The 23101-nt window shown below is 39.0% G+C and overlaps 1 protein-coding gene across 5 annotated transcripts in view; it reads left to right on the forward strand.

The window, feature by feature from the left end:
- The first annotated feature begins 12938 nt into the window (after positions 1–12938).
- RBMS1 (RNA binding motif single stranded interacting protein 1) overlaps positions 12939–23101 on the forward strand; it is a 207667-nt gene continuing 197504 nt past the window's right edge. The window contains exon 1 of one of the 5 annotated variants that reach the window (XM_036884257.2): positions 12939–13413. In XM_036884257.2, coding sequence (XP_036740152.2) covers positions 13339–13413 — 75 coding nt within the window. In that variant the 5' untranslated portion in view covers positions 12939–13338. The remainder of the gene's footprint in view (positions 13414–23101) is intronic. The other 4 variants (XM_036884255.2, XM_036884259.2, XM_036884262.2 and 1 more) reach the window with 4 other exon arrangements.

The following is a 23101-nucleotide window of genomic DNA, read 5'->3' on the forward strand; positions in this document are numbered from 1 at the left end:
CAAAATTACTTGTATTTCATTATCGTTGCCATGTCAATCGCGATATATACCAAACACAGAAAGTCCTGGCAAGGATTGGATGGCTTAGACTCACTGCGTTCTGCATAGTACATGCAGGAAATGGAAACAATTGAGGTTCATGTGAGCTGGGATTTCATCCATCAGGCAGATTTACAGTCTTGTTTATGCTTCAATATCCATTAAAGTGGGAAGGTTGCAAACATAAGAAGGTTCATGTAATCCTAGAAGCATAATTTGATGGACAGTGCAGGTGAACAGTTTAGTGTTAATTTAAATGAAAGCTACCACACTGGGGTATTGTTCAATATTCTTTATCAGTGAAAAAATGGAATTGGGAAAATCCTCATTTCTGGTATGGTAGCAAATATGACAAGATTAACATTGAAAAAAATACAAGAAAATTGAAAGTGTTTCTTATAAAATAGAGATTTGTGTAAACAAAGAATGTGATAGAAAAGTTCAAAGCCAACATTAACACGTGCCCTGAAATTAAAATATTCTCTGCTGATACAATAGGAGAAACAATGATCTAGACACAAACATCAATGGGTCTGAGATTATAATGAAACACAAGTTAAAGATACTTATAAATCAATAGTGGATTTTATTCCTTTTTATAAGAACAGAACATGAGACTATCTTTAAAGAAAGGCAGACAATAAGAGCTTGGGAGAACACATTCTTCACTGAGCATGAGACACTACTTTAGTAGACTATCCAATGAATCATGATGTAGCAAATTATGGGAGACTTAGAAAATGCATGTAAATATTAGAAAATATTTAAAGGAAAGATGAAAGGCCTGAGGTTATTTAGTCAATAGAAAAGATGCCTGAGAAGTTATTTATTTCACAGAGCACTGGCTAAATATTATCCATATTCCACAGGGTAGGATGTGATTTCTTAAGGTCAAATATTGCAATTTAAGCATCTAGAAAGAAGGGATTTTTTGAAAATAAAAATGACTGAATTCTTGAATAAGTTATTGAAGGAAATTATGTGATCCTACAGTCTATCGGTCAGTGATAAATGAGAAGGCCTGCCTACTGTGAGCTAGGTTGATGCTTAGGAGATTCCAGGTGTTAAACCAGAGCATGTCTAGAGGTTTTATGCTATAAACATTTTGACATAATTCCTATCTTTGGTCTGCTACTCTCTTCTGTACATGCTCTCCTTAGGTTATCTCATCATCTCTCTTGGTTTTGACCATAACCCATATATAGTTGCTGACCCCAAGTCTATCTCCATCTCTAACCTCTCCTTTTAACATCAGATCCACACTTACAAATACTTGCTGGACTCATTTACTCACATATTCAGTGGCACTTCAAAATCAGTCCCCCCATCCCAAACAAATAATTTTACACACATGTTCATATCAGCACTATTAATAGTAATCAAAAGATGGAAATAACCCAAATATCCATCCATGGCAAATATCCAATCAATGGATGTGTAAACAAATTGTTGTATACACACACACACACACACATGGAATTTTATTCAGCCATAAAAAGAGAATGAACTTCTGATACATTGTGCCATGTGGATGAACCTTAAAAGCATGCTTAGTGAAAGAAGCTGGGCAAAAGAGGTCACCTACTGTTTGACTCCATTTACATGAAATATCTAGAACTGGCAAATCCACAGAAGCAGAAGGCAGACTATCGGTTGCCAGGAGCTGGATACTGGTGGGATAGGGTGGGAGGAGAGGGGAATGGGGAGTAATTGCTTAATGGGTAACTTTTTAAATTAACTTCCATGTAGCATACAATGCTTATTGTATGAGTAAGTGAAGAGTAAGACTAAGTAATGTGTTCCTTTGAATTTTCTGTATACATTATTGTGGTAGTCAGATTCCAAGACGGCCTCCAATGATCCCCGCTCCTGGTATTCACTCTTGTGTAGGTCGTCCCTTGCCAAACTGTAACTAATAGAATATGGCAGAATTGATAATACGTCACTTCTGGGATTAGGTTATAAAAGACACTGCTTCTTCTGTCTTGGTTGAGCCCCTTCTCTCTCTCAATATCTGTATATCTATATACTTAGTACTAAAAGCATAGTACTAAGTATATAGAAGAGGTTCTCTCTTGATATTTATTAGTAGTAAGTACATAGATTGGAGAAAGAAAAGCCAGATATGTAATATGGGGGTGGGCTGTCATGTCATGAGCAATCATGTCGAGAGGCTCACATGGACAGGAGCTGAAGATGCCAGCCAATAACCACATTAGTGAACATGGAAGTGCATCCCCCAGCCCCAGTCAAAGCTTCAGGTGCCTACCGCCCCAGCTGACAGCTAAATCTCGCGAGACCCTGAGCCAGGATCATCCAGCTAAGCCACTCCCAAATCCTGACCCTCAGAAACCGTGTGTGATAGAATGTTTGTTATTTAAGTTGCCAAATTTGGGGTAACTCGTTAAGCAATAGATAACTAACACAATTATTAAAACTCAACAGTAACCATGACAATTATTTGGAATTTAGACCAATAAAAGATATTTTAAGGAAGGACTGTTTTATCACTAACATTTAGTGTTTTAAAAAAAAGAGTACATAAGTAATAATATAAAGCATACTGACTTTTAGTTAGTTTTTTTATTGTTTTTAAATTCTCCTTAGACCATGTACGCCCTTGTTGTCTGCATCCAGAGAATGCTCTGTTCTCACTGCTCTTATATATCCTGGCTCTAGTTTAAGCCATGGTCTCTTCTTCAGAATAGCTGCAGTTTCTGATTCTAGTCTCACCCATCCCCATTAAATCTATCTATATACTGATGACAATGTAATCTTTCCAGTCACAAATGTGACCCTGTAACTGAGATTGCATAAAACCCCATAGTAACTCCCTTGTGTCTACAGAAAAAAGCCTAGGTGATTTACAAGGCTCTTCGTGTTGCTTGTGCAGAAAATATTGGAAAGTTTCACTTATTGCACAATATTATTCTAATAAGATTGTCGTGATGTGGCCCCCACTTCAACCATGCCAGCCTCAATCCCTACTCACCTCTGCATGCAGTTAGAGTTGTAAGTCATGATGAAAGATGTGTAGTTTTCCAACCATACACATACAATATTCTCACATACTGATCTTTTGCCTGGAATTCTCCTCCAACTCTACCCCTACCCCATTCCAATTGTATCCCTATTTACTTGGTGAATTCTTTTTTCCCTCTACAAACTATAGCTAAAAATGTCTGCTCTTTTAAAAGCTTCTTTAGACATCCTCTGTCCAAATAAAGTGCTTCCTCCTTACCAACTCACCACAGTGTATAACAATTATGTCTACCTGTTTGTTTTCTCTACCAAATAGAAAACTACTCAACAATAGGAACTGTATTCAATTCATCTTTAGTTCCCAATTGATAAATACAGTGTCAGGCCACTCAGTAGGCACATACTAAACAATGGAACAAATAAATATTAAAAATTAAAGAACAACAGCAACAACAAAAACTACCCACTATTATAACACCTGATGAACATTCTACTGTCATTTGTACATGAGCATGTCCACATTTTTCTAGATAACAATTTTTTATAAATCATCAGTTTCTTTTCATAGCATTAGCAGAGTTTAGTATTCTGCATTTGCTTTTCGTTTTGGATAGCTTCTATTGCTTTGTGTTCAAATTCACTAATCTTCTCTTTTGTAGGGTCTAAACTATTGTTAATCTTTTCAAGTACACATTTCATCTCAGGCATTGTTTTTTATAAATAGGTAGAGATGATAACTGCAAGTTAAATATACAGCATGGTAAGGTTGTCAACTAAAACATCCCCTTTATGCAATACTACATAAACCATCCTTTCCTGCCTTCCTGCCTTCCTGCCTTCCTTCCTTCCTTCCTTCCTTTTCACCATCCTATTAAAAAGAAATTTAGCAACATAAGTTCCTTTTAAGTTTTCTGCAACTTAGATCACTATGCTAGTTCCTGGTGGTGATGCTGGTGACATCAGCGGGGGAAGAGGTGGTGAGGGTGATGACAGAGCTCAGAGGACAAACAGGGGAGGAGAGAAAGGAGAAGAGAAAGGGAAGAAAAAGATGAGAGAAAGCAAGGGATGAAAGAGAGAAAGAAGAGAAAGGAAAGAAATCCTAAAGGAAACTCAACCTAAGTAGGAGTGTAATACTGAACAAAATTTAAAAATTAGGCCTTTGGTATCAGAAGTCCTGGGGGTTTGTCCTAGATTTTTAACTTACCATAAAAAAAAAAATGACCTTAGTTAAGCCAGTTTTTTAATATCTCTAAGCCTAGGGTTTTTTCACACACAAAATAACTAACCATAATTAATACTTGTAGAGTGCTTACTCTGCACCACCACTACTGTAAATGCAGTCCATATATTAACTAATTTAATCCTCTCAACAACCTCTTGCTATTTTCCAGCTATGGAGCGGAGCAGCTGGCTGTAGGCCTAGGCAGTTTGCCCCCAGAGTCTGTGCCCTTAGCAACAACATCTACCTGGAGGATTTCAGTGAGGATCAAATGAGGTAGCTTACATGAGAGGGTTTGTAAACTAAAGAGTAATTTGTATGTTACAATAGTTTAAAATAACTGTGATAGCAATGATGGTTATAAAGTACAGATAAGACTTATTCTACATGTACCTGAAGTCTTAAGAACAAAAAGTATTGATGAGAATTCAACTAGAATTTAGATTTGGGAAATTGACCAGTTTTCAGACGTCTTAGCTTAGGAAGGACCCATCATAATATATCAGTCTGTGTTCTCTGTCAGAGACTATAAACTTTCTGGGTGAGGGGGCAGAAGAGTGGAGCAGGGGGCTGAAGGGGACCGTCTGTCTTTTTCATACCTATGTACCTGTCACTCGGTCTCAGCACATGGTTGTCATTCAATAAATATGTTTTAATGGATGAACCCTAACTGGTAAAATTCACTGGAATCTGCTCTTATAGGGGATATGTGGTCTCGCTCTCTTCTCCAGTCCAAAGTGTCTGTCCATGTACCCTTATTCCCTTTCCACCCTCTACCCCTAGGTAATCCCTGCATTAGAAAGATCAAACAAAATATTCATCAACTGTGCTCATCATGTTTTTGAACTTGCTATTTTTTATGATGCTTTCACATCTTGAGAGCCTTGCTGGCCCTGGAAAGGCACCCCTAGATATCTCTAGCTAATTCCTAGAGAGAATCAACCAATTTGCTTGGGAGCCTGCCTCTCCCGTGCACTCCAGCAGATCCAAAGCTCATGACGGGCAGCTGCCTCCTTTATTTTCTCTCACACTAGCTGGCGCTTCCCCTGCCTTCTAGCACCCCAGGGCCCCATACCAGACAGCTAGAGACCACCTTTGGAGCCCAGAACCCTCCTAATTATATTCCAACCACCCAATCCTAAACTTGCTCATAAGGACGCTAAAGGTGAGGCTTCCTTTATGTTTCCTTTCTTTCTTCTCCAGCTCTCTACGTCCACAGCAGCATCAAGGAAACAAAACTAAGCATGCCTTCCACTTTCACTTGACCGGTAATCTATAAAGCCACTGAACCCATATCCTGGTAGATAAAAATTGATCGATAGGATTTATAGTCTTGAGTTTTTATTTTTATTAAATATTTCTATGTGATCTTGAAACACATTATCTATCTTCATTTCAGTACAGCCCTGAAGAGTGTGTGTGTGTGTGTGTGTGTCTGTGTGTGTGTGTGTGTGTGTATACATACAGGTATACTGTACATGTATATAATATATGCACACACACTGGTTGAATCTCAGTTTGTAGGACATTGTTCCATCTCATTTTTAAATATTTTTTTAAAAATCTCTAATACATAAGATTTGAAACTACTAAATTGTTATTTTTAGTGGGGTTTTTTTTTTAATAAAAAGAAAGAAATGAGGAAAAACAAAAATTCTATCTCTTCTGATATCTCTTTACAAGTTCTGCTGTTGGTTGTCACATTGGAAACATCCTCTAATTAAAGGAGCCCCTTAAACTGTTCAAAGCAAGGCACCTTTTCTTGACCTCTTCTGACTATGAAATCATGAAATCACAGCCTGCCTCACATAGGCATCTAAACATATTGCAGCACAGGTCAGGCAATTTTAAAGGTGAAATTACCATTGGAAGACATATAACCCTCAGTAGATACGTGATTAACAACAATCATGCCATTCAAAAGAAGGAAAAAAGCATTTTTAAAACCTGGAAAGCAAAGGCACAAAAATTAAAATCTATCTCTAGGAAATGTTGGCCTCCTCTAAATCCAAATTTCTAAGAAAAAGCAGCAGCTTGAGGACTGCTGGTCTATTGAAAAGAAATCGGAGAGCAGAGTGAGAGAATTTTATTCCCCTCCCCAGTCAACTGGCTTACTCCCTTAAGTTTTGAAAAATTTAAATTATTCTGGGCTTTGATGTCATCAAAGGTTATAATGACAATCAGCGACCTGTTTACAGACACATTCACATGCACTAATGAGTGCAAATAATGGAACAATGGTTCCTAGAGGGCAGCATCATTGTCTTAGCTTGCCTCTAGAGCACATCAACAAATAGTCCCTTGCATACTAAATGCCCACTAAATGAATTAATTTGTCACTAAATTTTTTTCCTTCAGCCCTTTGTGGAGATGGTCCTCTGAGTTAGGTGAGGGTGATAAAGAGGTGAAAACTTCTCTATGGACCCACCTTCCCAAGTGGAGTTGATTAGGGGAATGTACATCCTTAGTAGTCAACTGAGTCTTGGTTCCATCATTCTTAGATAGCAGCATGCAGCTCCATCTATTACTTGCTAAATTTAGGGCATAGGATCCACCACCATCAACAGTATTCAATGCTCTCTGCCAGTGAGTTCCTCAAATCTTTTTTGGCACTCATTAATAAATTTATCAAAAATAATTTTAATCCATGTATACTTTTTGTCTAGTTTACTTCTTGGAAGAACACTTTTCTAAGGTTTAATAGGTATTGTTTGAAATATATGTCTTCCTTTTTTGCTGGTCTATGTACACTGGGACAAGGAGGGTTTGAGTGGGTGATTGTACACAGTGACTGCTGCAAATCAAAAAATTACTGAATTTCTAAATTGGAAGGGACCTCTGAACACTGAAAAAATCATTTCTGACTACAAATTCTGGAGGATGCCTAGTCTTAACACATGTCTCCATGTGCCTCAAATTAATGAGTTTGCACATTAATTGGATAATCGGTGTTCAGAGAGGTTCAGACTGGGTGTCATGGGAAGGGCATTTGATCCAACCTGACAGTTAAATGAAGTCTTAATGGAGCTTAGTCATAGGGAAAGATTAAGAGTAGATCAGGTGAAAGAAGGTGATCTTCTCATCTAGGCAGATAGTCCAGAAAAAGCCAAAGCTGGTGGAGTTGTACAACAATATGGTGAAGTTTGGAAGGAGCAGGCTTGGAGGGAAGGAAAAAACTATAAGCTAAGAGGTAATGTAATGCAAAGAAATGAATGGAAAAATGGGAAGGGTCAGGTCAAGAATGGAGTTGTGAGATGTGATGAAAAACTACATAGTGCTTCTTAAACTTTGAATGGGAATAGGGGACACATTCTGAGAATTTCAAAATTTGTGTTTCATTTTGATGAAAAAAAATTTTAAGTCTATTATTGGCTCATAAAGATAATAAGATTTTAGTTTCTTAATTCAGGGCTCCACAAAATAAGGTCTAAGGATAAAGACCTGAGAAAGATCAGTTTAGAAGATTTATACACAATGTTCCCTTAGGACTGTAAAATTGTTCTCTGTTTATAGCAAAACTTCATTGTAGATTATAAACTCCTGGTTCCCTCTCATCTATATTCTTACTTGTTTAACACTCTAAGAACTCTAACATGTATGTCAGTCACACTTCCACCTTACAAAAACTATGAGACCTTTTTGTTTTATGCGTTTAGTAAATGTGTTATAGACATTACCTAGTCACTTAGTGTGGAAGCAAGAGTACTGATCAATCATCAGTCATTCTCCAACTCTGCTTGAAGTCTTCCTAACGGGCCTCAATTCCATTTTAAATTCTCTGATGCTCTAGTACAGGGGTTTTGTAGCAAAACTCTAGTCTTATCCTTCAATTATTTCAATATTTTAGGCAAGTGGTATTAGAACAAAGGCATTAATTAATAAATTAATACAATATTAGTTATCAATTGTCAAATAATTAGTAAAGTACTAATTTGTTTGATCAACTTCTGATTAACTCTAATGAAACAGAGTTTACCTTTGGTTATAAGGGAAACCAGATTGGAGATCTTGGATAGGAAAATTTGTACCTTAAAGTTTTGAACTTGCTGCTGCTTCTGCAGGGACACACAACCCCCCACTTTCACCTCATACAGGTTCTTAAGGCTGACCCATTCTCATTCATCACGTCTCCTCAGAGTTTTCCCTGACTACTTAAAATTCCTAACCCAACTCCCACAAAGTTACTCTCCTCCCATTAACCTGTTTCTTTCCTCACAGTTTATCACAACTTACCACTGTTTTATTCTGTCTCAACCAGATCATAACTTCCATGCAGGTGGACACTAAGTCAACTGCCTCCCCAGTATATCCCAGTGAGAGGATGCTTCTGAAATGTTGGTGAAGGTGTAAATATATAACTTCTCTTGGGGAAAAGCTCTGAATGGCTCATGTTTTCCTAGGGGTCATCTTGGCCAAATTTCATTAAAAATCTTTCATGAGCTCCTTCCCCCAAATCTGATAAATGTGAAGAATACATTCTAAAACACTTGTTATTATTTTGAAAATTGCTTTAAGAGCAAGCTGACATGGATTTCTTAGAGAAATAGCTGATCCAGGTTTGGGCACAAACTGTAAAAGAACCTGAGAAAATTTTATCATGCTAGAAAGCAAAAAATCTCTCAAAGCCTATTAGGGTCTGGTAAAAAAAAAGAACACAAATAAACAAAAGACACAGGAGCTAATCTGAAAGCTCTCCCACAGTGGAAGATGGGACAGTTTGAGCACCAACAAGAATAATGACTGATGGATTAAAAAAAAAATCAAGTATATAGAAATCCACAAAATCAGAATGTTATTTAAAACTGGTTAGCTTTGAAATTTTCAATAGCATCAACTCATTATTCTGAATATTGATAAATCAAGGCAAATTTAACCTGCTTTTCCTGTGCTAATTGTATTTCAAGTTAACCAAAGAGTTGAAAAGAGAAAGTTCTCCATAGAAAATATTCTAACTAATAAGAGCATTAGGAATGATAAAATTAGAAAAACCCACAACATTGTAACCCTTAATGAAATAATGGATGGAGGTAACACTCATGAATGACTGTTAAAACCATGGAACTTTTTGAATCTGCATGTAATGAAACCTCTAAACTAACCACTTTAAATGATAGAGATTACAGTCAGCCAGTGGGAAATTTCACAGGACAAATGACCTGATTTCTTTAACAAATAAACATCAATTTAAAAAGTGAGTGGGGGTGAAATTTTATATGTTAAAAGAGGCTTAAGTGATTTATCAGTCAAATTTAGTATGTGTACATTGTTATCCTGATTTAAACAAACGAACTACAAAAGCAAATTTTAGAAAATCAGAGAAAAATAAAGATCTTAATCTTAAATCACTGTCAGTTTTGTTAAATGTGGTCACGATACTGTGTTTTAAAAAGTTCTTATTTGTTAGAGTTAGATATTAAAATAGTTGCAGGTGAGATTATATGATGCTTGGGATTTGTTTACAATACTCCAAAACATAAAAGTGCATGTGTGCATGTGCGTGTGTGAAACGAGAATGACAAAATGTTGATAAATGTTGAAGTTGGGTGTTAGGAAAAGAGGAGTCTTTATTCTATTCTCTCTGCTTTTGTATTTGTTTAAAAATGTTCATGATTAAAATTAAAAGCTGAGTTTTATTTTTTTAGATGTTTTAGTAAAAAATACAGCAAACATATAAAAGAGTCCATGGACCACTTAAAGAAAAATATTGACATATATCCCTATGCATCCAAAACCCGGGCAAAGAATGGAACATTACCATCTACAAGTCCCCTTTGGTGCCTCCCTGAACATCTATCTCATCCTTCTCCCTCAGAGATAACCACAATTGTGAATTTTGTGCTGTAATCTCCTTATTTTTCTTTTCAGTTTTTTTTTTAACTGCTCATGTACCATTCTTACACAACATACTGTTGTGTTATTTTTTGTTTTTGAACTCCATGCCAGAGAAATCGTGCTTTAGGTTTACTTGCTTCTTCAATACCAGTTTGAAATTATTCATGTTGATGCTTTTAACTGTAGTTTATTCATTTTCACTGCTGCAAAGTGTTCTGCTGTATGCATATACCACAGCCTCTTTAATCTATTCAACAATTGATAGCATTTGAGTTATTGTCAGCATATTATGAACATTTCTGTTGCACATACAGAAGAATTTCTTTGGGGCATATACCTACAAGTGGAATTACTGTGTCACAGCATACATGCAAGTGAAATTGGGTAATGGCACACTGTTTTCTAAAGTGGTGGGTGTACCAATTCACATTTCGTTTGGTAAGCAGCGTTTTTGAGATTTTCCCTCTTCCACATCTTCATCTACTCAGTATTTTCAGAGTTCTAAATTTTTTCCAATCTGGTGAGTATGAAATGGTACCTTATTTTAATTTGGATTCCCTTTATTACTAATGAGCATGAGCATATTTTCATTATAGGAACACTTGTGCACACATGTTCATTCTTGCTCATATTCTAACAAGTTGTTTCTCTTTTTCTTACTGATTCCAATAACTTCTTTATATGTTCTCTATATTAACCTTTTATACTTGTACAGATTACAAATAACTATTTTGTGACTTTTTTCACTTTCTTTATAGAATCCTTCGATGAACCAGTGTTCTGAATTTTAACAAAGTCAAACTGATCAATGTTGCATTCTTGGTCACCTTATAAAAGGAATCTTTCCCTACCTCAATGCTATAAAAATATTTCCCTATATTGTCTTCTCAAAGCTTTATTGTTTTGTTTTTTAACATCGAGTTCTTTAATTCACTTGAAATATTTTATTTCCTTTTTGTGAGGCAGGACTCCAATTTCATTTTTTTCCATATGAATAACCAATTGACCCAGAACCATTTATTGAAAAACTCGTTCTTTCTCCATCTCTCTGCAATACCAATTCAGTGATAAATCAATGTCCACGTAATTGTGCGCGTGCTTCTGGGCTCTTTAAAACAGGATGAATTGCTACCATCCAGAAAAAAGTAGAACAGTCTAAATTTGGTAATTTCCCTCATCACCTCAAGCCTAGAACTTCTGAGATTATTTTTAATTTACTCCTTTCCTTCTGTCCTTCACTTCTCCAAACCATCATTTCTTGTCCTGCTAGATTCCTAAAACCCAAGTTAGTTCATGTCAGTTCTCTGCTCAAAAACATTAATGGGTCCCACATTGAAACAACATAAGGAACTTTTTAAAGCAACCCTGGCTAGACAGCGAGCCACTCTGACCTTCAGATTGACATTAATCTCAGTGCACACAATACAGCAGAAGCTCAGTAAATACGAGTTTCCGCACAGCATTTTACATAGGATAACTGTTAATTTTTTTTTGAGAACATGATTTGCCTCCTGGCATATCCAAGATGTTCCCATATGAACTTATATTTATTTTGTTTTGTCAAAAATACATAACCTAGAAATTTGTCTCAGTTATATAAAAGATTATATAGGTTTCAATTCAGTTTCATTGTTTTAAAGTATCTTACTAAACCTGTTTTGAAATGCAATCATATAAAAATGTAACTGTTTAACAAAATCTTGCCTTCCTTTTCAGTTTGATTTACCTTCCTGCTGTTAAGAAAACAGAATCTTGGAAAACCAAAAGGACGAAACAAAGTAACCAAGGTCTGTTTAATAACAAATACATTTTTCATTACATTTTATTAAAAGTGCTAGAACTCCAATTCGGGCGTGCTTTCTTATATACCCTACTTGTACATTTTGGTACTTCTTTTGGAGCTAAAATATAAAAGTCTTCCACAGGCTGCTTCAGGGACCAATTAACTCCATTAAATTATATCCAGTTATGTAGTGAACTGAACCACGGCTGTCTGGGGCTGTCTAGAGCTGTGACAATTAGGAAATGGAAAGAGGCAGAGAGAGAGAGAGAGAGAGATTGATTTTATATGTCACTGAAGCTCACTGCAACAATATGCCAGCCTGACTTTCAAAATGGCCTTAAAATATTCCAAACTCAGGGAGTTTCCTTGCTCCTGAGTGGGAGTTGACAGACTGTCTGGCAGCATTAGAAAGAGACAGAGAAAAGCTGATGTCTATATTGTGTCCTCTAATAATAACGTTCTGCCTCTTTGCGGCATCTCCCCCTTAGAAGGATCCGTCTATTTGTTGTGAGGTGTGTGTGTGTCGGAAAGAGAGCGAGCGAAGGAAATAAAAGGGAGAGGAATATTTTTGACTCTCCTTGTGCAGAGGGCACGGTTTCACCCCTCACATCTGGGAAAACCAAAGCGAAGGATACTATCCCTCCCAAGGTCACCTAGAAAATTAGTGTTGTGGCCTGGGGGAGGGGACGGAACAGAACCCAGGTGTCCCGACTCCAGCTTGGTGGTTGGGCACTAAATCATCTTCGTTCCCGGGTGGAAAAAAAAAAAAGGAAAAATCGCTGGGCGGGGAGAAGTGAGAGATTCATCAGCTTTCCTCCTCTTTCCCCTTCCCTCCCCTCCCCCTTAGGGAGATAAGAACTCAAGAAAGAAAACGAGGTGTCCACTCTGCAGTTCTTCGGCTGGGTCCCCCCGGCCGGCCCCCACCCTCCACCCCCGACACAAAGCGGCTCTCAGGGTTTTCTGCCCGTCCCACCGCGAGCCCGGGAGGCGAGGAGTGGTTGGAAGTCGGCCCTCACCTCCAGCGGGGCCCGGGCTCCGCGGCGCCCAAGCCCCGCCCCGCCGCCCCTCCCCCACGGCCTCGGCGCGCCGGCCCCTCTCCCCTCTCCCCGTCGGGCGCACCCACCCCAGATGCCGCCTGGCACCGAGCGCAGCCGCCGCCGCCGCAGCAGCAGCACGTTCCGCTCGCGCTGATCCCCTCCCGGCCCCGCTCGGCCGGCGCGCCAGCCCTCGGCAGCCCCCGGGCTCGGCCGCTCGGGGAGGCAACTCCTTGGGAGCGCCCTGCTCGGGGTGCCCGCCGCGCGCTGCGGCGTCGGTCTCTCGGCCTGGGCGGAGGAACCGGCGGGGGAGGAGGGCGTCTGGTCCCGGCTGGGAGGTGGAGCAGCGGCCGCCGCCGCCGCCGCCGGAAAGGGAGAGGCAGAAGCGGCCGAGACTTGGAAACCCCGAAGTGCCCCCGACCCTGCACGGCGGGCTCCCTCCCAGCTTCATGGGCAAAGTGTGGAAACAGCAGATGTACCCTCAGTACGCCACCTACTACTACCCGCAGTATCTGCAGGCGAAGGTGAAGGGGCGCCGGGGGAGGGGCGGGGGCGCGGGCGGCCGGGGGAGGGGCGCCGGGCCCCGCGCCCCCGCGGACTTGCGGGAGGCTGCTAACTATAGCGCCGGCCTGGGCAGCGCCGCGGGCGCGCGGGCCGCGGGCAGGCGTCGGGTTACCGAGAGCTGCGGAGGTGGGGGGGGGACTAGACAGGAAAGAGCCGCCGGCCCCTTCCTGGCCCGGGGGGCGCGGGGTCGGGCGGCGCCCCTCGCCGCGCGGAGGCTGCTCGGCCGCCGGACCCGCGGGCGGCGCTCCTCTGCGACCCCTGCTCCTGGGCCCCGCCTGGCGGGCTGGGACTCTCGGCCTCCCCCGGCCGGGCGCGGAGCCTCCCACCCCCCGGGGCCGCCCCTCAGCCTCCCGCGCGCGCGAGGACTGGGGCTTGGGGGTGGGGGGGCCCCGACCTTCCCTCCCCGCCTCCGGCCCTGTGCGCCCGCCCCTCGCCTTGATCTTTGTGCGGTGTGGCACTTCACCTAGTTACTGATTCCTACTTTTACGCTGGTGTTTTGGGTAGAAAAGTGGCCAAAGTTCACTCAGCGTTCATTGATGTCCCTTTTAATCTTCCCTGTAGCTTTTGCAAAGGAGGGACAATGGGCAGACTTCAGTGCCGAGAAAGAAGTGACTTTGTGTTTGGGAAAATACTACCTCATGTGTTTACCACGGATCGATTTCCAATGGTGTTCTCTTAGAGGGGGCCTTGGCATACTCTTAGGTAAAACAGCTGATGACATGCAGTCATACAATGGCTGGCTTTCTAGGGACCCTAAGGTAGTTTGTTAGTGGGTCTTATTTTCACAATAAGAATGCGACAGCCTTCTGAAGTCATTTAGAGAAATTACTGGGTCTGTGAAGAGTGAGAGTTTTACTGCTTTGGAAGCTTCTTCCACAGTTTGAGAGGAAACCTGACATTGGGTGCACCAGCCTTCTCCAGCAATTAGCATCTCCTGTCAGGGTTCCAGATGCCCTTCTCGATCTCAAAAGAATCACATATGGATGCAATGTCTGAACTTTCATTGGGAGGTTGTTGTAATCATGTCCTGCCTGCTGGCAGAGGGCATTTCTGGCCTGGTACAAAGAATGTCCCATCCAACCTTGATAAGCTTTGCTTTCCTACAGTGTGTGTGGTCCCTGTTACGTACCTACAACATAGCTGTGCATTTGTCCATACGAAAACGACCCTGCCAGGGTGGAGACCAGAAATTTCCTAGCACTCATGGGCCCCATTGTCACTCCTCCGATTCTCGTTTTACTTTGGGGTGGACAGAAAACAGCAAGATGGTAGCAGCAAGCAGACCCGTTACTCATTTCTGTGTGGTCCTAACGTATTTGTATTCAGAGACTGGAGGGCGGTGTTCCTATTTTTGTGAGCTGTATTATAAATGTGAGTTGTTCAAAGAAATGTTGAGGTGTAATCAACGCACTGTCTTTTAGATAGCATATATGTTTAATGCACTTGTTTAAATTATGCAGCATATAGGGTGCCTGCCTAAAGAACAGCCTTTTCAACACTTAACTATATGCATAATAAATACATTCACTCAGGTGTAGAAGAAAAAGAGGCCATTTTTCTACAGACACATTCACCTTAGTAATTTTTATGAACCATTAGTAAGTTAGAAACCAAGTACATGGCATTTAATATAGCTAATGCAATGCCATTTGGCTCTTTTTGCCCCGTAAATAATTGAAGAGAGAGACAAACGGCAAAAGCCTGCTCTAGTAATTAGGGTTGGATCCCAGAAAGCTTTAGGACCCATTTTCTGAAAGTGTTCTTCCTGCATAAAGCATTTAATATTGATTTGTGTTCTGGTAAATGACATCCTCAAAACATTTTTTGCTGTTTCTACTGTGAAATCTGAAATCCTGTTACTCTGAATCTCTTTGTTTCTGCAGAAAGACACATGTACTCAGTTGACCTATATAACACGGTATTAAAGTTTGAAAATTCAGTCAAAATTCCCTATTGTAAAGTATTTTGATTATCTTAGAAAGGAGTGTCTCCTAAAAATATGAAGTGACAAGATGCAGATTTTAGGTAAACACAGTTGGAACACACACCTTTTTTTCTCCCTTACATATCTGTTGGTAACATGCTAGTGTGAGTCATTAAAAAAAAATAGACACTTTGTTTGATTTGTAATTAGTTTAAAAACAGGTGTTGCCTAATCTACTTGAGTTAATAAACTCACTCAGAATCTGTTGTCTACAGTGATGATCCTTGGCTGTCTGTATGTTTTAACCTTCCTGAAATACGGGCTAGAAAACATCACCCTGTTTACAGTACAGTGATGTGTTTGCTAGTTGAGTTGTTCTGAAACTTCTGTTTGGAAGCTATATCAAAAACTGAGGAATGGCACGGTTATTTACAAAATGATGTTTGACTTAAAGCTTGTGATCAAGAGATGGATGTGATTGTTTTGAATTGAGAAAAAATAAACGGATGGGATTTCTTGGCACCAGAAGGAATAGATAGCAATTAAAATGGCACTTGGAAATGAGTGTCGTTACCATACTTTAAAAAGTGAGAATATGTCAAATCATTCTTGTGTGTTAATCATCCAATCAGAGTCTGCTTGGGAAAATTTATTCAGTAATTTTTCCCCATAAAAACATACTAATTATACATTGAATTAAGCAAAAAACAAAACAGAACAGAACAAACCAAGCAACCTAAGGAGTTGAACTACAGTGTATGACCGTGTATGCTTTGTGCTTTGACAGAAAGAGAAAATCATCAGAAAAAGTAATACAACTATGTTAAACATAAAATAAATTTGAATATGTTATGGAAGGACAATGCATGAGTGGAAATGAAAGTGATTGTGAAATTTTCATAGTACTTTGTAGAGTAACACAGATTTCAAGAACATGATTTTACATACTTGTTGGGGTTTTTTTTTGCTATTTCTCTGTCAGGATGGTCTTATCATAGCAGATTCTCTTTATCATCTGACACATTCATTCTAAGTTGTAGTTTGGTGTAGCTTTGTACATACAACCACATACTGGTCTAAAGGATTTTCTGAATTATAAAACGAAGTACAGATTGTGAAAAATTAAATTTTGTATCCACTTTTAAGCTATGCAAATAGTCCTGATAATGTAACATATTTTAACCTTAAGATTTGTATTTACACATTTTCAAACAATGGCTGCATTAATTTTACTTGTAAAGGCAACTTTTGAATAATGGTCTGTTTATTTCAAAGGTACTACGACATACATTACTGCCAGTGAATGTATGCATGTATTTATGGAAATTCAAATACATATTCTATTTCTTTTGAAAAAAGGAAAGTACAATATATTCTTTCTGTGGCTAGCTAATATTTTGTACCTACTAAAAGCGATTTGACACATTTGTAATCGTTAGGCATAGTTATCAAAGTATATGTCTATAAAATATATCATACTGAATGTTTGCTTTTTTAAGTCTTCACATATACAACAGTATTGTTTTCTATACTAAAGAAATGTTTGTTTCTAAAACAGTTATTTTAAAGCCATTTTTCTATAAGTGTATCCCAAAGAACATACTTAAACATACCTAGTTCAAATCTGAAAAGTGAGTGACATAATTTGGAATTCTATTAATAAAACTACTAGAACAAAATGGTTCTTCTGAATTGAATCTTTGTGTGCATTAACATTTTGTTGAATTCCTTAACTTGCACTTAGTTGTAGCCAAATGAATATTATGTCAAGCTGTTTCTGCAGGATTTAGGGGTCATGATTTGAGCCATAGAAGTACTGAGTATGTGTAGGTGGATTGGAGGTTCCAGACGCATGATGTTGGGACTTGGAAAGCTTTTTGTCTTAACAAGTAACCACATTTGTGAGGTGAATTACGTTTGCTTAAATGTATTGATACAGTTATGCAGTGTTTTATACAATGAATACACCATATGTCCTTAGGTGAGTAGGATATTGTGGCTATCTGGAAGTGGTGTTGGAAGACTCAAGGTCATGGACATATTAAAATGAAGATGCGTTATAATGCAGTATTTTGGCATCCTTCCCCTCCGATAGCTATTAACTTTTTGAATTTCCTATAATACATATTTTTTTTATATGTTGGGAGCCCAATCTTAAGCTACTAGAAGAGAACAGGAAGAGATAAGTGGAGAGAAGTAGGAAAGTATTCAATCATTTAATATCAGCATGACTAGATATGCCTTACTGTTTGGCAGTCTTGGCTTTGTATTTAAATTCAAATATGGGCAAATTGAATGTAAAACGTGTCCAAGGGAAAAATGTTTTAAACTTCACTGGTACATTGCTCAGACTGTATTTTGCTTAAAGGTTTATTGGGACTTTAAAATTACCCAGTTTACTTAACGAATACTGAAATTTTAAGTTATAAGTCTTTTAGCTAAAGACAAAGGGATCTTTTCTCCATTTCTTTTTACTAAAGAGAGAGTTTCCAGGAAAGACCATCTTTTGTGCCCTCATGTTTGCCTAACCGCTGAAAAACATACGAAGAAGACCTAGAGTGGAAGGCTACGTGCTTAGTAAAAGTGATATGGACACTTAAATCTCATTCATTCTTTCTAATGATGAGGAATTTCTTGTCTAGTTTATGTTTAGTGGATGCTCAGCACAGTAGTTTATTTTCCCCAGCCATCATCTTACCTGTTCCACTCTCTTGAAAGGATATCAACACCTCCGTAGTTTCTTGATTCACAGAACAGTAGATGCCAAATAAATGCTTGTTAGTGATTATTGTTATTTAAAATAAGTGGATGCAAAATTTTTTTTAGGTCAGAAAGAAAAATTCTAGACGAAAATCTACAGATAAATAATCCTACCTAATTTTCTAATGAAATCTCAGTGTAGTTTGATTTGTGTTTTGATTTATTTTGTTCCTCTAATGAAAACTTTCAAGTGTTTTATGAATTGAGTAAGATCCCAAAAATGAATCACAAATCAGTTGGTCAGTGCTTAATTTATGGACTCAAAAGTGCCTTTTTTGTGCAATCTTTATTAAAGAACATGGTGCCAGAAAAAAATCTCAGATATTGTATGGAGGGAGCAAATGTTACATGCAATGAATTGGTGACTCAGTCTTTCTCTGCCTCCTATCATTGGCTCCACCAACACAATCCAGTCATTTCCTGCTTAATTTTTGAGAAAGTTCCTTTTTTCAGTGTATTTCAGACTTGGCAGAAACATTGTTCATTTAATGAGTAATAACTAAAATATAAACTAGCCTGGAGTGTTCAGAATTAGAGTTCTCTCTCAGGTGCTGACTGTTACATAACCCTAAACTGACATTCGGCCATCTAGCTTCTTAACCCACTCACTGGGATATTACAGGAATAATCGGGACATATCAAGTCACCCTTAAGTGGAAATGTTTAATTCAATGTAACATAGCTTATTTTAAAGAAAAATGTAGTAATGATATGTCAATGATTTAAGTGCTCTACCATAATACTTCGTATAAAATCAAACCATATATCCCAAATTGAACATTGGGCTTGGGGATTGTCTGTGGAATGAATGTAAATGTTCTGGTTTCTTCTGCCCTGTCATTTTGATGAATAAATAGTAAAACCTGATGGAAGTTGGCTGTGCCTCATGCGAGGCAACACTTGGATGATTCAGACGTTTACCGTTGGGAGTTTGGGTGGATGATACACAGAATGTCTTCTTAGAACCATGATATGTTGAATGCACGTGCAAATTGGAGCACACCCAAAAATTTGATTAACAGAAACTAAACATTTGTTAATATGAGGGGAAAAGTGTAAAGAAGATGGTGGCAGCTATGCAAAAACAAACTGTGTATCTTCCATAATTGATTCCTTATTTTTGCTTAATGCATCTAGTCTCCTTAACATAATTATATGAGTATTTTAATTTTTCAAACAAGCACTAGAAAATAAGTGCGTCAAAGATGGTGAGAGAAAGAGAGACCAAAAGGAGAGGGTAAAAATCAACCTCTAGACCTTGTAAGGGAGAAAACGGGTAAAACTGAATATTGTCCATCTTCGTATGCCGTATAGCTAATTCGTTAGTGGGTGCATTTGTCATTTTAGAGGATGAGGCAGTCTTCTGGATGATGCATATGAAAACCTAGATTCTAGAAGAGAGATTAGATGCTAATATGAACAGTTAACCTGTTTATAAATCCAGTACTGTAAACACAAGTTCAACCTCTGGTCGATGATTTCCCACATGGGCTGTAACGTCTGTATTTGGAATCAGGTTGAGTTTTAAGCTGGTAGCTTGTTAGAAAATTGCTGAAGCTCATGAAGGACTACTAACTAACGGATTGTATTTTCTCAGTGACCCTAGAGCACCATGCTCTGCACTTAGGGAGTGTAATATCTGGTCCTCGCCCTCCAGCATCTCACCAGCTCCCAGGAAAGACAGAATTGACAAAATACAAGAAATAAAAGAATAAATATATTTACAAAGTAGTACATGTGGAAAGATAGCATACCAGCCAAGGTTCTGAGTGACAGAAAAAATATGGAGATACATGTGGGATGAAAGACCCTGCCATGTGTTTTTTGACAAAAAGTAAAGCATTAATAAAAGCTACAGTAAACCTGGGAGTTTTAGAAAGAAATTGGGCTTTAGATTAATGAATGAACATTTCTTGAATTGATAGTAGTTTCTTGATTTTTTTTCTTTATAATCCTGTTTTAAGTACTTAGAATTTTAAAGAATAACACCTTTTTTGTACTCTCCTTCCCCTCAAAGTTTCATATTCAATTACCCTATTTTACATTATTTTTTTTCCAGTTTGATGCTTTTAAACATGCTATTAAGCCAACCTTTTAGGGTTGTGACAGGCTGAGAAAATATATAATCCTTAAATGATGACATAATGATTATACAGAAATGTTATTTTTATCATTTTAATCCACTTGAAATGATGTTTAGTTCTCCTAACTTATTAGCCTTGCTCACCGCAAAGGGGAAAAATGTTTGGAATTTTGTTATGTTGCTAATTACATCACTGTGTGTCTGCAATCTACATGTTGATAATGTAATGTGAGCTGGCATTTCTTACAGAAAAAATAGATTTTCATTATTCTTGATCTTTTGTGGATATAGCTATTTTACTCTTTATTTGGTCATACTGTTACTCACCTCCACAAATGGAACTAATCTCTTCAGGAGTCATAGTGTCTTCTCTTTGGCCCCATTGTGAGCCAGGGAACCCATCTTTCTGGCTACTCATGGAACCACGTGTGCTACTGGGCTGTTGGGTCCCTGATAGAGGGATTTTTAGGGACAAGTTTTGTGCAACAAAACTTCATCATTTCATAGGTATCATAAATCATTTTTACGGACCTTCAAGGAAAAATGCACCATCTTCCCAACTCTGCAAGGATGTGGGCCCATTTTATGATTCCAGTTTTGTCTTTTTGTAAGTTGAAAATTCTCCTAATTAGAGTGGCCAGAATTAGATGGATGCATCATGGAGTACTCTGCTTTTGAGTTTTTTTGTGGGGGGACCATCAAGGTTGCTAAAAATGACTTGAGATTATAGACATACATTTCTATTAAATTTAAGCTCCTCAAATGAGACACAGTGCTGTTTCCCCTGTTTAATACTTTTTAAACCTGGTGATTCTGAGAGTTGCAATTTGGAGTATATTTGTACTCTAGAATCTCCAAACCCTTCCTTTCCTGTAGAATAACAATGAAATATTTTTACAGTTTATGAAGTCTCAGGTAAAGTACTTGGTTATAGGGAAAAGTAAGTTTTATTGGTAATTTGTAATCCCATCAACTTTATCTTTGTCTCAGCAGCAATTTGGATTCATCATCAAACAGGTGTTGACAAATGGAGGTATTTATAAAAAGAAAAATTTGCCGCTTCTTATTTTCAGATCATTAACTGAAACACACCCAAGACCCTCTCTGCCTCCTACGAAGCACAGCTTTGATTAATTTCATTGTTTTGAAAATGGAAGCCTTAAAAACAGGGTTCCTAATCTCACCATCTTCTTAGGTTTCATTCCACATGATTATTTGCATCTTTTTATTAAAATAAAAGCAACAACACCGAAAAATTGACTACCAGAGAAACTTCTACAGCAAAATTGCTATAGCCAGGCAGATGCTATTTTTCTAGAGCTCTATGCGATTTGTTCAGTGATTGGGTATACCTTCACTTACAAGTGAATTGTATTTCCAATAAGTTCTATTCCAAAAAGTTCACTTATCAGTTATTTAGGATCTGAAACTCATTTAATATATTTCATATATAAATTGTTATCCTTAATGAAAGGGTCCCCAGCCATCCCATAAGAGCTTTTAAAAGTAAGCCACTTCAACTAGCGGTTACCAAAGGGGAAGGGTGGGGGAGGGAGGGAGAAGGGGATTGTGGGGTATTATGATTGGCACACATGGTGTGGTGGGGGGGGTCGGGGGAAGACAGTGTAGCACAGAGAAGGCAAATAGTGAACCTGTGGCACCTTACTACACTGCTGGGCTGTGACCTCAATGGGGTATGGGGGGGACATGATAACAGGGGTGAATGTAGTAACCACATTGTTTTTTCATGTGAAACCTTCATAAGATTGTAAATCGATAATACCTTAATAAAATAAATAAACCCCCACCCCCAAAAAGCAATCCACTTCATAATTCACATCAAGTTGTTTCATATTAATGCTACCATAGAATCAAATCACTGTACAGAGCATTGTTTCACAGAGAGGGCAGTGCATGTGTTCAGAGCTGGAATTCTGGAACCCATATTTGTGTCCTTCAGGGAAGTGGGAAGATATTTCTAACTCTGAGGTGTAGTGGAAAGACAGGAGCCCCTTGCTATCCTTCCAACAGGCCTTTGAGGTTCTAAAACAGAGGACTGAGTTTCAAGAAGAGATGGGAGGTATGGCTTGTGAAGGCATGTAGGTGTCAGGGATTTGCAAAACTGGGAGTTCTGGGCTCTGGAGCTTACCAGTGGGGTTAGACTCCTGGGATCCCTCCTCAATCCTCACTCCGGGGAGACCAGCTCCTCACTCACCTGTTTTCCTATGCTGGCCTCAGAGGTAAACTCTTATTCCCTTTCCTCCAGCCAAGTAGTGCTTTTCATCCCTACTGCTTCCCTGGCTGGGTTATTACAGCCCCATAACTCTCCTTGCTCTCTTCTCTAGCACTGAATCAAGCCAACAGCTCTTGAGGCTGGCAACAAGAAGGGAACAAAACAACAAAGAACAAACTGTCCCATTCCATTATTTTTCTCTTACTTTCACCTCATACTGGTCCAACAGTGGTTCATAACTCTTATAGGAAGCTCAAACTCTAAGATGATGATGGTGCATTCCCATTAATCTCCATTTTTTACTGAGACTCAGCTCATGGAACACAGGTTCTAAGAATCTTACCCTGAAAGGAGGATAAAAACAACCAATCTATGTTTAAGAGGAGGAGTCGGATCATGGGTGGGGTAAATTGCAGAATTTCCAGAATCTCCCACCTGGCCTTAAGTCTGTTTACATGTCAATAGGTGTTTACCACTGCAGCCCCTGGAGCAAGGGATGGAGAGAGAATAGCCATTCTCTTCGCCCCTCTGTTTCTGGGATGTAATTGGTGTGCCATCTGTCAGTCACCAAGGACTGGCCAATGGAGTTCCTCCTGAAAGGGGCTGGTGGGAAGTAGAGGGTGTGCTGAGGTGGCAGAGTGTGAGTGG

This window comes from Manis pentadactyla, chromosome 8 (genome assembly GCF_030020395.1).
Source record: "Manis pentadactyla isolate mManPen7 chromosome 8, mManPen7.hap1, whole genome shotgun sequence".
NCBI lineage: Eukaryota > Metazoa > Chordata > Mammalia > Pholidota > Manidae > Manis > Manis pentadactyla.